Source organism: Aulonocara sp. 'chitande type north' Nkhata Bay, linkage group LG7 (assembly GCF_057382095.1).
Source record: "Aulonocara sp. 'chitande type north' Nkhata Bay isolate Kocher_YH1m ecotype deep benthic linkage group LG7, A_spYH_male_GT1.1, whole genome shotgun sequence".
Classification (NCBI taxonomy): Eukaryota; Metazoa; Chordata; class Actinopteri; order Cichliformes; family Cichlidae; genus Aulonocara; species Aulonocara sp. 'chitande type north' Nkhata Bay.
In genome coordinates, this window is record NC_141350.1 from 15,686,101 (window position 1) to 15,700,970 (window position 14,870).

The following is a 14,870-nucleotide window of genomic DNA, read 5'->3' on the forward strand; positions in this document are numbered from 1 at the left end:
TAAATTCGATTGGTTTAACCTTTACTCTGCAGTAGCTCAAGGGAGTCATTTAAGACAAAGTTCAGTGTCAGACAACATTTAGAAATATCAGAGTTCACTGATCTCTGCCTGTTTGTCAAGTTTCTTTTTATGTTTTTTTTTCTTTCTTTTTTTTTTAAACAACAGGGTGTGACAGAGTTCGTCTGATTTATGTCAAAGGTTGCGCAGGTTAGTCACCCCGCAAGCCTGCCTGGAGGTTCCTCTTATTGTGCACATATGTGGTTATAAGGGCACAACGGCAGCTGCTACATTAACACTTCAGCACTTCAGGGCAGTGTTATGCAATAAAACTGTTAATTTACAGTGTGTGTCATCAGTACACAAACAGATAACGCAGTGTCTGCTTTTACCTCTGTACAAAAGTCCAGTTAGGTAACAACAAATCCCTACATAAGAGATACAGTAGATGTTGAAAAGTCAATATCCAGACTCTGATATCGGAATGGATTAAAAGAGCTTCAGTCCAATGTAAAAACAAAGGCGATTACAGTAAAATGTGCATGTTATGGTTAACTGTCCAAAGAATTAATTAACGAATTAAGAACACAGTGAGTAGCACATACTCTCTGTATCACATAGTGTCACTGTAAGAGGTGAAGGTAGCTGTGCTAAAGATGAAAACCATCTCTCCAAACGTGACTTGACGTTTCCGAGTCCGTCCCTGAGATTAGTATCTGTTAAGATCCATTATTGTTATTTCTTTGCAAACAAAGTGGCTCAGCAGTGACTACTTTAGCTTCTGTGTTAGAGTTTGACTTCCTTCGAGACGACTGCTCTGTAGATTTCTTCGGTCAAGGGCACATAAGTCTTTTTTTCAGGATCCAGGAAGTATAGAGGATCTTTGATGTGAGCTGGGTTGAATCCTTCCTCCACCAACTTCACTTTCTTCATCTTGAAGGTTCCCGTCATCTCCAGGCAGGGCTGCAAAACACAGTTTGAAAGATGTTTTTGTGTCAAGCTTTAGTGTAGAACAAAAAGCAAAGAAAACCAAAACATAATTAAGATAAACCGCCAATAACAATGCTGTCAATCAGATCAGATATCAGCTACAAACTGCAAAGCAATATTACAGTTATTATTAGAGGACGGCAACATTAACTCAAAAGAGATAAGAGATAAGAACATGCCGGTGCTTCTATCAGTCAAAAACGGGAAACTGAAGCTATAATTCACACTGACAGATCAAAGTTCACTTAGAAGATTGGGAAAAACATCTTCTGGTCTAACGAGCGTCTTATTCTGCTGCAACAGTCAGATGGTAGGGTCACAATTTTGGTGGAAAGAGCATGTAATCATTGCTCCTTCATGCATTGGCTCAACAGTTAAGGATAGTTTTGGTGTAATAGAGTGGGAGATATTTTCTTGGCTCACTTTGGGACCCTTAGTATCAACTGAGCATCGTTTAAACACCACAGCCTATGTGAGCATTGTTTCTAATGTCCATCCCTGTATGACCGCAGTGTATGCATCTTCTGATGGCTTCTTCCAGCAGGATAACGCACCATGCCATGAAGCTCATATGATCTCAATCGGTTTCCTGAACGTGACAGTGAGTTCACTGTACTCAGATGGCCTCCATAGTCACCAGATCTCAATTGAGTAGTGTGTTTGAGATGTGGTGGAACGGGAGCAGCAGCTGTGTGATGCTGTCAGGTCAACATGGAGCAAAGTTCCTGACAAATGTTTCACCTTGTTGAATCTATGCCACAATAAATTAAGGCAGTTTTGGGGGTAAAAGGTATATTAGAGTAATTTCCTTGGTACATAAATCCAAATATTTCATAGTTAAAGTAGCTGTAGAACGGTCCTGTACTGCACTTTCTTGGGAACTTTCTTTTTAATCATCTCCAATAATTTTATCTGGAGGGCACATCCTCTACGGTTTTACCAAGTCATGAAAATATGTTGCCAGAGTCAGCATTTCTTGCAGCTGTCCCTAACCCTGAAGGAAGTGTTAGGGTTACATCACTGCACTGCCTTCCTGTTTGGTTCAAAGGAAAAATCTGAAATCCTTAATATTTGTCTAGAAAAAACAACATTGGGACCCAATGACACATCTGATTTCTGATCTGCATTATTGGTAATCTTACACAGTAAAAACTCGGGCTCAGACTCTGATCCACACACCGCTTCAGCCATCTGGATTTCAGACACCAAGCGTTTAGCACGTTTAGCCTTTGAGCATGCACTAATTAAAGGTGGAAAGGATGAACTCCGTGAGTACAGCAGAATCAGACCACAAATTAAAACAATATCTTTAAGCCATAGCGGCCCGTCTGGTCTGGGTGTGCATGTATTATTTATTTATATTTATTACCTGAATCCTGATGAATCTGGGTCTCGCGTAAGCTGGGAGGTAGTTGACGACCTGCGTGTACGTGGCCGAGCAGTCGAACTTTTGTCCTTCTTCCAAAGTGAGAGCTGCCATGCCGACTCGCCCTTCATGACCTTGATTGAAAAATGAGAGAAATATGAAATGCAAAGTGCAGACAGCTCTGTAAGGTTTTAATATTTATGACCCGAGTGCGTTTACCTTCAACTTTCACACCGTAAACATTCGCCTCTAATATGCAGTGAACCATTGTGAGAATGTCTGCAACCTCCGATGTGGCGACATTCTCTCCTTTCCACCTGAAACAAAAAACACGAAAAGACTCCAATGAACAATTTCTGCAGCACAGTTTGAACCTGATCTGCAAGTAAACACCTGCACAAAAGAAAAAAAGCCATTTTCACACACACTATTCTAACCAGCTGTTAATTGCATATTTTTATACTTTTAATAGCTGAGAACTAAACCAGACCAAACGGTGACTCAGTCTAGACTCGATCATCTGGGCAGAACCACAAAAACAAAGCGACAGGTCAACACAAAAATGAGTCACAACTTGCCTGAAAGTGTCGCCGACTCGATCTTGAAAGTACACAAAGTTCTCTTTGTCGAACCGAAGCAAATCGCCGGTGTTGAAGTACAGGTCGCCCTTTTTCAGGACGTCTCGAAGCCGCTTCTTCTCCGTCTGCTCCTTGTTACCAGCGTAGCCAACAAAGGGGGACCTCTTTGTTACCCTTCCCACTAAAAGTCCCGTTTCACCTGGTAGAGACATCAGGAAACAAAATAAATCAAAACTCCTTTTTAATTTCACTTCTATCAAACTAAAACTCCTTTAAATTGAACCCGATTTCTCTTTACAGACTCACCTACGGCTGCTTGGATGCACAGACCCTGCGAGTCCCTGACAGGTTCCTCCTTCTCAATGTCAAACTTGATCAAAGTGTAGGGGAAGAAAAACTGGAAAAGGAAGAAGGAAAGAAAACCCACCAGTTAAAATTTTTAAAAGTAGTGGAACAGCCAGCATGGCAGCAACTCTGTGAGGACGCACAAACATCAACATGCTTGTTTCAGGATTTGATAAAAAAAATAGGATTTAGGCTTATCCATGTAACTTTTCTAAGTATTGCAAAGTTGGTTCACTTATTACAGGGTTACATCACCACTCTGACTTACACTATAAACCAAATCTGCTCTGGAACAGGTTATGAGATAAAGTCAGATATGTCCTGTGTATGCTGATCTTGCTTCATAGTACAAGGCCTATCTCTATCTGAGGTCCAGGTAAGTGATTGCGCCAAGAAATGAGGGTGATTTTTAACAGATAAAGTTTTAGAATGTAAAGTGCTTAGCCAAGAGAAGTGATTTGAATGATCTGATCATTTAAAAACACTGTACACATAATGGCCTTCATCATTTGTGTGTACAGAGAGTCTGAGACTCTTCTTCATGGGGGACAAACACAGTCAAGTTTTGCTTAAAATATCTGTATGCACTGTTTGTCCAATCAAACGGCCACCACAACTTTAAATGTAGTCGCCCTTTGCCCGTTCATCATTTTGTATCCAAGAATGCATGTGTGGGTGTTTATTTTCAAATTCAACTCACTCCTGTAGCTGTTGATGACATTTTGCTCCAATTTAATTTAAATGTGATCGACCAATGTAAGCTCCAGATATTAACACAGACATTGCACCACACTGTGAAAACATGCGACTTGCTTCCTTTTCCTACCCGGTGCACAAAGTTGACTCGTCCGACTGCGCCGATCTTGGACGTGTAGTTGATGAAGCCGATGTTTCCCTCTGTGGCAGCGTACAGCTCTCTAACTTTAATGTCTCCAAAGCGATGAAGAAACTCGGACCAAACGTCCGTTCGGACACCGTTGCCGATTGCAATTCTCACTTTGTGGTTCTTCTCATCGTCTTTCTGCCAAGAGCGGGATGGACACGGAGATATTCCACCATTAGGACGGCGGCTGACTGACGTAGCTGCAGACTGATTAGGTTTCCTCTTACCTTGGGCGTGTTGCAGAGATAGCGCAACGTTTCACCGATGTGCTGCATCACCGTGATGTCATACTTCTTGCAATCATCCCAGAACTGAGAGGCAGAAAACTTTCTCTTCAGGACTATGGTAATACCTGCAAGTCAAATCATATTACACAACCTTTATCTTCCTTAACCGCTTAAGCTCCTGACCCAGGCGTGCAGATGCTTTTGCTCTTGTACTCTTGAGAGGATTAAGAGGATCATTACCTCTCTCGATGGCTCCAGTCATTCCGATCAAGAAGCCGGCGCTGTGATAGAGAGGCAGATTGATGTAGAAGATGTCCTCTGCTGTGACTCCACATATCGACTGGAGGAAGGAGGCGGCCCACACCCTCTCATGTGTGACAATGGCTGCTTTAGGCAAACCTTCCCAGGGAAAAGAATAACAGATTGTGCTTTTGAATTAAAGAGGAACAAAGTAGTATGATGCACTTCACTGTGGTTCATTCATTGATCCTGAATCTTCTAATGACTGCACAAAGCAACATTTAATCTTCTCAGCAACAAACAGTCCCAAGTAGATGGTGAATATAATGGACTCTCAGCAGCTATAGATGCTGAATTTTTCATAATGAACTGGTGCAGATAACTCTAAATGGTGAAAACTAAATAATCGATCAGGTGAATGATTCTTCTGTTTTTATCCATGCTGTGCCGAAGCCACATTTTGTTTAAATGGAAACACTGAAAAAAAGGTGTATTGAAGTCGAGGAGAAAATGACTCTACTTCTTCTTAAAGTTATGGTAAATGGACTTGTACCACGCCTTTCGGCATATCTGCATAGGTTATCAGTCTAAGGAGCTACACGTAAAGGATAAAGGTCACTCTGGACTGAGAAAACAGCGCGAGCGAGGAGTGAAGGAGGACATCTATGTCCACTGTGAATGACCATCACGGAACAGCAGGTTTGGCTTGTGAAGCCAACTATTAGCAGCTTACAATTCAGCTTAAAAAAAAAACAACAACAACAAAAAACATACAAAAAACTTAAAGACGTCCAGTTGCCTTCTTTTTTTCAAACTCCTGAGACCACGCCTTTTAACTCAAGTTTAGCACTCAGAGTGCTTCCTGCCACAGATCTCATTCACCCAATCACACACACATTAATACAGTGCTTTTTTCTAACATGCATACTCCACTGAATGCATCAGGAGAAACTTGGGTTCAGACCACCAGCTCCTGGTTGGTAGATGACCCACTCTACTACCTGAGGCACAGCAGGTTTATAGAGTCTATAGAGTGGTGTTCACCTTTACGATAATTGTATCTTTTAAAAGAATGAATATAAGGCAATAAAGGTAACAGAAGTTGCTAAAGAGTGGACTTATACATCCATCAGGTTTTCTGCAGATCCAAGCTTGTTCAGCACATCGTTGTAAAAGACCGTCTTAAGGACTCAACTGGGACTAAATTTTGATTTAAGCCTATTTTCCACCAGCTAAAACTAGTATACCATTTAAAATGACGGTGAATAACAGATGTTCCAGCTTGCATCATGTGCTACTCTTATCTGAAAAAGCTCTGTGGGACATACAGCATTTAATTTAGGCACATCCCTGTAATGCGCCTTGATGGAGCGAAGATCAGCAAGCCTGCATCAGAAAGAACAATTGTGCAGATTTTTTCCCCCTCACCCATTAGTCTGATCAAATTTAATTACCACAATTAAACATGTGTGCAGGCTTCACACAACCAGGACTTAAAGGTTCAGTGTTTATGTTTTCACTTGTGTTAGTGCTATGAAGTAGTGAGAGCATTCACAGTTTGTCTAAATCAGGCATGTGTAAGATGTGTAAGACACACAATCTGTCACTAACACTGGTACTGTGCCAAGACATTCTGCAGTGTGCCAATAAAGGCAGGAAAGAATAAAACTACTGGCTAGTAAACTGTGAAAACAATGCAGAGTGAGGGAAAAAAAATCCTGTAACAAGAAAACCCCAGGGTTCACTTTTTATCAGTTAGGAAGCTGTGAGTGTGTTTGCTTTTTGCCTTTCAGCAAATGTTATTGCCCACAGATGACCACGTTCAATTAACACCCCTCTCCAAGAACAGAAGGTGTGGCTGAGCACAGATCTAGTGTTTGAAGCTTGATGCACCTCATAAGCTTGACTGTTATCATTGCAATCTTATTTTGCGTGCCAGCGTTTGTTTCAGAGCAGTTTGCTGTTGTTACCTGTGGTCCCAGATGTGTAGATGTAGAGAGCGGTGCTCCTGATATGGATGTTGGCCCTGAGGTCCCGGGACAGTGGCTGATCTGAGGCCTTGGAGATCTTGTCAGACAAAGCGGTGATGCCCTGCACACTGCAGCTGTCCGACATGAGGTACACGCTGATACCCCGCTCCCTCAGCGTCGGCAGGACCTCCTCCACAGCATCCTGCAGCTCTACAATTAGACAGTAGCTTTCAGCTCAACACAGCCCGTCATAGCGCTGTGTTGCCAAATGTGGCACATGTGCACCTACACATGTGGGCCTGTATCATGTATCCCTGATCCCACTGGGGTGGGAAGTTCAGCTCTCATGCATGCATTTCTTAGTAAAGGCCTTTTAAGTTCTATAATGAGAACGCAAAGAAACACGTTTGCAAGCTGAGATTGTTCTTCCGATGAAGTTGCTCTTCAGTGTGGAGCATAAAGAGCCCCCTTGTTCTTTAATCATTTCTGCTCATATGTGAAGTATTCGTTTTCCTTTTTGCAAATGTTCATCCGTTCAAAACTGCACTGCCACAGTTGGAACCACCAAAATAGCTTAAACACTGCTTCTCTTCTATGTCTAACCATTATAACCAAACACTGGCGTTCATGTAATTTGTATGAAACGTGCCGGCTCTCTCTTACCCTTTACCCGCCCCTGTTGCTTGTCTCGTGTTTCTATGGTGTATTGATAGTCATGTGCTTTTGTGCTGAGGTGTTTTTTCTTTTATCAAACTGTTCTCCCACTAGGAGCTCAGTCTGAGTGGAGTTTTTTTTCTCCTCCTCTTACCTCATGTAGTGTATTTTCGTTGTTTTTTTTCCTATCAGCCTACCTTCTGACATGTCTGCCCAATGTGATGTTTGTGTAAAGTTGGTCAGAAGGTTCCTTTGTGAGTGCGCATGCGCCATTAGCGTGCTGCCTGCTGTAACCCCTAATTTCCCTCGGGATGAATAAAGTATTCTGATTCTGATTCTGATTCTGATTAATCAAGATCGTATCCCCTCCATATATGCAGATATAGAATAGCAATTAATCGATCCAGCAAAAATGCACTTCCTGCACTTTTTTTTTAATCTATTTAAGTTTATCCTAACGTCTAACTTTTGGCCGCGACTAAAGCTGATCAATAATAACCTTTAAGCAGAGGTTATTGATTGGGACTGATCTCAAACAAACGTTTAGGTTTATGTCGCAATTTACTCAAAGACCGACTAGCTCAGTTTTTCCTTTGTGGAAGCACTGAGTTTCTAGCTGGAGGTTTTTATAATTAAGCTGGAAGTACAGCATTCATGTGGCAGGTGGTGCAAAGCAATTTATTTTTATTATTATCATCCATGCCTTCTAGTTTAATTTACAGACAAAAAAAAAAAAACAGGGAGAGAGTCCCTGACGCAGGTTCACCGTGCCAATAAAACTGCGATCATCTGAATAAGTGCACTTTTGTTTTGCATTATCGTTCATCACTAACAGATGATGGAAAAGGGCCAACACTGCACTGTATCTAATCTTAAGAGTGTGAGTCAGAATCTAGTCAGTCTAGTCCTTCCAGCATTTATAGACCACGTTATGATCTGATCTCATTATTGCATTATTCAACAATCATTACCTGCAAACTAAATACAGCTGTCAGAACAATCAGTGCATTTATCCATCTGCGATGCAGTGCGGAATAAAGCTTACTATAAATATAAGACACGAGGAAAGTGGCAGGACAGATGTGACGGGGTGAATTATATTGTCAAGTAGCCTGCAAAATCTGCACTGAGCAGTATCTGTTTGCATTCATTTATAGAATTAATATAAACTGTTGTTTATAAACTCTTTATTTTAACATCTTTGATGCGTAAAAGGGTTTAATTTAGGATTTTTATTCCCTGTTGGGTAAAACGCTGGAGACCCACGTTTCTCTTCTGCAATGAATTGCGTGGTCAAAATCATTTTACAAGAAGAATTAATAATATAATATCTGAGGATACTTTCCGTACTTGCACAAAAGCCGAGCATGAAGAGTTATCTCTCACTTGCTGTCGAACTTTGAACTTCGCAGTCCTGTGGGAGACGCGTCAAATAACGAGAGCCTCCTCTGGTCCGACGCAATAATTTATTTCTCGCTGTATCTCACCTGAGGAGGCGATGATCACTTTGGCCCCGCAGCAGGAGAAGCAGTGCAACAGGGACTTGGATCTGATGTTGAAGTTGAGCAGGGCAGCCGGGCAGCCCAGCTTCGCCAAACCGAGCCAAGTCCAAATGAAGCTGGGCTCGTTCGCAAGGAACAGGGCCACCGTGTCCCCCTCCTTCAGCCGGGCTTCAGCCTGCAGGGCTCGGGCCACCTTGTTGCTCTGTTTGTCCACTTCGCCATAAGTGTACGAGCGACCTTCGAAGTGTACAAAGATCCTTTTGGGGTGCCTCTTCGCTGCATCCAAGAAGCAGTCCAATATGCTGTAAAAGGGCTTGATTTTCTTGTATTTGGTTAGTCTGATGCCACATTTAATGCTCTTTAGGATGTACGCGAAATCTTCGCCAAAGTAGGGACAAAACGCGCTGATGTAAAAGAAACAGAGAAGTGCCAGTCCGGCCAAGACGCTGAAGCAGATGTACATTTTGCAGAGCGCTGAAAGAATAAGTGGGGAGAGGCAGAGGAGGCGCACACTGTGCTGCTAAGTCAAATTTGTGACAAAGTTCACCGTCTCGACCCGGGGCGGTGCTCGGATCTGCCCCGCTGACCCCTCCTTCATTTCGGGGAATATTTTTCAGTTGCTAAATCGAGAATTTCCACTTCCACTTACAACCTAACTGTTGATGTTATGTTGCATTTTCCCCCGATGTCATGAAAACGCCTTCTAGCGTGGTAAATAGTGGGAAAAGCGAGCAAACAAATCAGTTTGGCACTTTATTTTGAAGGGAGACTGAATGGATTGTGTTTCAGTACATCGGAATGATTTATGCGAATAATTTCCTCGTAATTATTTCTAAACACAAACAAGTGGGAGAAGACTGAAATCCACCCACGCATATTAACAAAAACAGTCATAAACGACGGACAGCGAGTCCGTAAATGGCAACCTTTATCATAAATCCGCAATCTGAGCGGTGGTGGGCGTGCGCCAGTGCGCCTTCTGTATTCGTCTGCTGATTTATGGGGAGGAGCTCCTCTGCGAGTTGCACAAACGCTCGCTTTTTACTCTCTGGGGGAGAAATAACACAAACATCTCGCCGCACCCTGCTACCAAGTCTGCGCTTTCGGGAAAGATTTGTGATTTTAGTGTCAGATATTACCACTGTCCTGCAGATTTGAGCGGTGTGTGAAATTGCTAAGGCTGTTTCAAAGTGTGAAACAGGGTAGTAAACAATGCTTGTTTCCAGTAACAGGCTTGTTTTTCCCAGTAAATCTCTATAATCTGTAATCTGTACTTAAAAAATAGAGAAAAGCAGCAACTCATTCAGTGAAAATAGGTCAGGCTTAAAGGGAACAAAATCTAACTTCACTTGATGTCTTTATAGTGTTTGAAACTAGAGACCGACACCAGAAATCAGAGGTGTGGACTCGAGTCACGTGACTTGGACTCGAGTCATTAATGTTATGACTTTAGATTTGACTTGAAAAAATGTTCTAAGACTTGTGACTTGACTTGGACTTTTACACCAATGACCGGGGACTTGAATTGGACTTGAACCGGTTTGAAAAGACTTGATATTTCTCCCCAAATCTAAAATTTAACACGCATATTATATAGAAAGTGTGCACCATTAATTCAATTCATTCATTCATTTATTCAAACCACACTCCGTACGTATGTGTGCGGGAGCTGTAGCAAGCCAATCAAATTAACCAGATTTTTTTTAAGAAAAAAAAACGCTCAAAAATGCTGCAAGGAGTTATTTTTTTCAAGTACATAAACTATGAAGTAGTCAACAAAAAATGAAATGCAATATGCAAAACATGTAATCACAGACAGAGATGGAACAACTTCCAACTTTGTCCGACAGTTGAAGCTACGTTGATGATACTGTTTGGTTTGAATGTGTATAATATTTTTGTCATGCTATTTTAAAGCCGGTCCTACAACCGCATCCAAGAATAACATGCAGCTTATCTCAGAATTGTTGGTGAAAATTATTCTTGGAGCCAAGTGTAATTGAGCTGCATTTTATAGAGGTGCAATTTCACAATTTGTGTATATTTTCTAAGATCACTATTCCGTCATGTGTTGAGAAAAACAGAGATTTAAAAATCACATGGTCTAATATTTACATTTAGCATAACTGCAACATTTTATTTATTTATTTATTTTTTTAAAGACTCGAAAGGACTTGAAATTCAAAGTTTCAGACTTGTGACTTTACTCGGAGTTTTACACCAGTGACTTGAGACTTGACTCTGACTTGCCTGACATTACTTGAGACTTAACTTGTGACTTGAGGGTAAAGACTTGAGACTTACTTGAGATTTGCAAGACAATGACTTGGTCCCAACTCTGCCAGAAATCCACCAGGAAAGCTTAATTTACTCATAAAATCAGACTTCTGTTAGCAACCAGAGGAGCCACCCCCTGTTGGCTATTATAAAGAATGCAGCTTTAAGGCCTTAACTTTTCAGATCTGAAGCTTCTCCATAACCAGCAATACTAGTTTGCCTGTTTGAACAGTAGTCATGGCTACTATTCATTGTGGTCAGCTTAGGTGATGTGTTTGGAAACAACAGGTATTACCAGCTGGTCTATTCAGTTACTTTCTATTTAATTCGTTTAATGTCATGTGTTGTGAAGACCCATATTTTAGCACATCCTAGCACACTCACTCACTTCACTAGATGCACCTTGTTTAGTTCTCTCACCTTTGATTGGGTGTAGTGCTTGTCCTTAATTGCACTCACCTGTCACATGTTATATAAGGACGGCATTTACTTTTGGCTCACTCTTTCTTCACTCCCACACGGGGTGGCAGCAGCGGTGAGGTTCTGTTTGGGTTTTTGATTTTATATATTGTTTAAGGTAATGAGTAACTTAAATCTCTATTTTCTTTCAGCATTGGCAGTCAATGCGTATCTTTCCTTCTTTCCTTTATTGATTTGAGAATAAAAGGAGAACTCTGTGAATGATTAGATGACTGCTTATTCTCATTCTAATCAGATGAGCCCATGATGCTGATTACTTAAACCCTGAGCCTTCCTTCATAACATCATGCAAAACAAAAATAAATAAATAACTAGTGACGTGGCCCATGTCATCCTGTCAGAAGTCACACAGATCCACACAACATTCTGCTCAGTGACGTCGCAAACTGTGCGCCAGTGCTGCTGACTACAAATGTTGATGTAGAAATAAAACACGTTTGCAAGATTATTCAGCCCCACACCCCCAGTCAGCCAGATCATCACATCAAATAAATATTGTTTGAAGTGACAACGAAAAAAATCCAGAAAATAAAATTGATATGATTGTTTTCTGAGGTTCAGGCCAGTAATGATGAAAGTGTATTATCAAATCCCAAGAAGGACCCCAAGCTCACAAAAGAAACCAACTTTTCTGATCCTCCAGCTCCAGCTGTTCCTGCTGAACTTGTGATTATTATTTCAGCACAGGGTGGCAGTCACACCACAGAGTAACATCAGGCACAGTCCTTTCCACTCTGACAGAGACGTGCCCAGGCAACAGTGCAAACTTTGCACCAGTGCCGCTCATTAGAATTGTTGATGTGACAGTGAAACACGTTTGCCTCATGTTTCAGCCTGTAAGTAAATAACTTTGACACAGTACAGCTTCTGCATCACCCCCTGCTGAAAGCTCATGCTTCACTGAGGTTCAGACCAGAGAAAATGTGATTATAATACCTAATCTGGAGAAGGACCCCTGACCCACAAAGGAAGCACTCTCTGTTATGGTTTCAGCTCCTTGTCCTCCTGTTGAACTCACAGAGCAGCCAACAACCATCTTACGCTTACTTATCCCCAGCTTAGATGAGTTCACCAAGGCCACCACAGTACAAGGCATTGCTGTGGTTTGATCTTTACTCCTCTTGAACCAGTTATCATTAATACAGATGAGAGTAGAACGAAGAAGAAAGCAAAGGGAAACTCCTCAAAACTCTGTCTATAAGAAAAAAAAATTTGATTCTTAAGATCAGTTAAATTTGTACCATAACAAAGATTTTAAAACAAAATAGTCAATTACAAATAAAGATTAGTAAGTAACTGTCACGGTCGGGATGGTCGGTGTGTTTGCGGAGTGGACCCAGAGCAGACAAGGGAGAGAGAAAACTAAGGTATAACAAAAAGGGAGCCATTTATTTGGCTGATAGGGAAAAAACACAAAACAAAGGCAAGGTGAACTGGGGCAAAACTAAACTAGAAACTAAACTGGAAACAGCTAAGACTAACTATGAGAACTATGACATAAGAACATGAACATGAATCTGAGCAGGAACATGAAAAAAACAAGATTTGAGGCAGAGAAGACAAAGGCGTGAACATGAACATGGAGCAATGCAGACAATCTGACACTAAACAGAGGGAGACAGAGGACTTAAATACACAGAAGGGTAATGAGGGAAGTGGAAACACCTCGAGAAACACAGCTGACACAAATGAACGTGACGCCACAGGGGAAGCAAAATTAAACACGGTGAACATAAATAAAATCTAAATAAACATGGAGAGACAAGAGACAGAGAGAGGGAACGAGAGAGGCAGAGGGACAGAGGAGAGAGACACAAGGGGAACCTACATAGACGAGGAGATAATACGTGATAAACAGAAAACAAGGAGACATGGACGATAACATAAACCAGACTAAACTTCAACTAAGATGAACTAATAATAACCCCAGGACTCAACATTAACTCATAAGTAATCAAAAAATACAAAATAACTCAAAATGCTGGGTCACAGACTCAGCCCCCTGACAGTGACAGTATAGAAATAGAAAGCTTTCTGAAAGATCACAAGTTGTGCAAGAAGATCAGCATTTTCTTTAGGACAACTCGTCATAGGATTTTAAATCCTCTCCAACCGGTCATGGCAGATGGCTGCCCCTCCCTGATCCTGGCTCTTCTGGAGGTTTCTTCCTGTTGTAACAGGGTGTTCCCCGTCCTGCTGTTGCCAAGTGCTTGCACATAGGGGATCACCTGACTGCTGGGGTTTTCTCCCCCTCGTTCTAGTGTCCTTACCAAAAAATATAAAGTTGCTTGAGCTAACTGATACTGTGATTTGGCTTTATATTATAAGATAACTGAAATGTAATGGAATTAAACATCCTAACAACTTCTGAAATCATTTCCAGAAAAAAAATGGATAATTTGGCAAAAGTTATAGTTTAAAAAAAGTCCAAATATGAATTCTACAAACAAAAAAACAAACAAACAAATCTTTCTACACGCATTTCAGCTATTGTGTGTTTTTGCAACCTGGACACATTTGTTGTGGAAAGGAGGTCACTAAAGAAACTGTTATCTATCACAGATAATCCTGATTACCTTCTGCACCACTTACTGGACAGTTAGTGCAGGACTTTCTCCAACAGACCGGCTCAGCTTCGCTGTCACACACACAGGTTGAGGAAATCTTTCACAGCTTGTGCATTAACTCTCTACATTGTGACACTTAACAGAGAAATCTGTTCTTTCACATTAACTTTATAAATATATATTGTATATTCAGGCTGGAGCCTATCCCACCTCTCATCATTCTATAACATGGCTAAGACATAAGGACACAACCTTACATACCTATGGCCAATTTATAATCACCAGTAGAGCTAAAATCCATGTTTTGGTGGGGGTTGGGGGTGTTCGGCATTGGCTGCTTTTTATAAGGATATAAGGATATTGTGTGCTCACAGTCAGCTTTCTTAGAGTTTGGGAAGTTCATTGATCCATTTCTTAACCTGTGAAAATGTCTCCCGCATTCGCCTCCAGCTTTGGCTCTCAGATCTAAGATAATTATTTTTATGCTTTTGTCATGTCTACATTTCTGTGTGAGTGTACTATGGATGCATGGTTGTAATTATGCATCGTGTGAGTGAGTGTAAGTGCATATTTAAAAAATGGAATATTAAAATGACGTCAGCTCCTCCTGTAGCTCCAAACAATGAAGTAACTTATTTGGATCAAATAAATAAAAAATTAAAAATAATCTTTATCCAATAAAAAATTTGTGTGGAGATTTTAAAGTATTCACCTGGGAAAACTAGAGATCCGCCACCCCCCCTTCCCCCTCCACAAAAATATAGCGCAAGAGAGAGGCAAAGCACAACAGCACA

General features: G+C 41.2%; 1 protein-coding gene across 1 annotated transcript; it reads right to left on the reverse strand.

The window, feature by feature from the left end:
* On the reverse strand, positions 1-9,286 carry slc27a2 (solute carrier family 27 member 2). Its single transcript, XM_086298980.1, has 10 exons — positions 8,738-9,286; positions 6,597-6,806; positions 4,627-4,785; positions 4,387-4,511; positions 4,103-4,297; positions 3,238-3,328; positions 2,932-3,130; positions 2,573-2,670; positions 2,357-2,487; positions 1-960 (listed from the first exon to the last, which is right to left on the reverse strand). The coding sequence occupies exons 1-10, from the start codon at positions 9,213-9,215 to the stop codon at positions 784-786; spliced, it is 1,863 nt and encodes a 620-aa protein (XP_086155106.1). The 5' UTR covers positions 9,216-9,286; the 3' UTR covers positions 1-783.
* Positions 9,287-14,870: the final 5,584 nt, after the last annotated feature.

Coding starts and splice junctions, on each gene's coding strand:
- slc27a2 (XM_086298980.1), bottom strand. CDS start 9,215: ATGTACATCTGCTTCAGCGTCTTGGCCGGACTGGCACTTCTCTGTTTC. Junction 4,512..4,626: donor GACTGGAGCCATCGAGAGAG/GTAATGATCCTC, acceptor TTTGACTTGCAG/GTATTACCATAGTCCTGAAG. Junction 4,298..4,386: donor ATCTCTGCAACACGCCCAAG/GTAAGAGGAAAC, acceptor CGCTCTTGGCAG/AAAGACGATGAGAAGAACCA.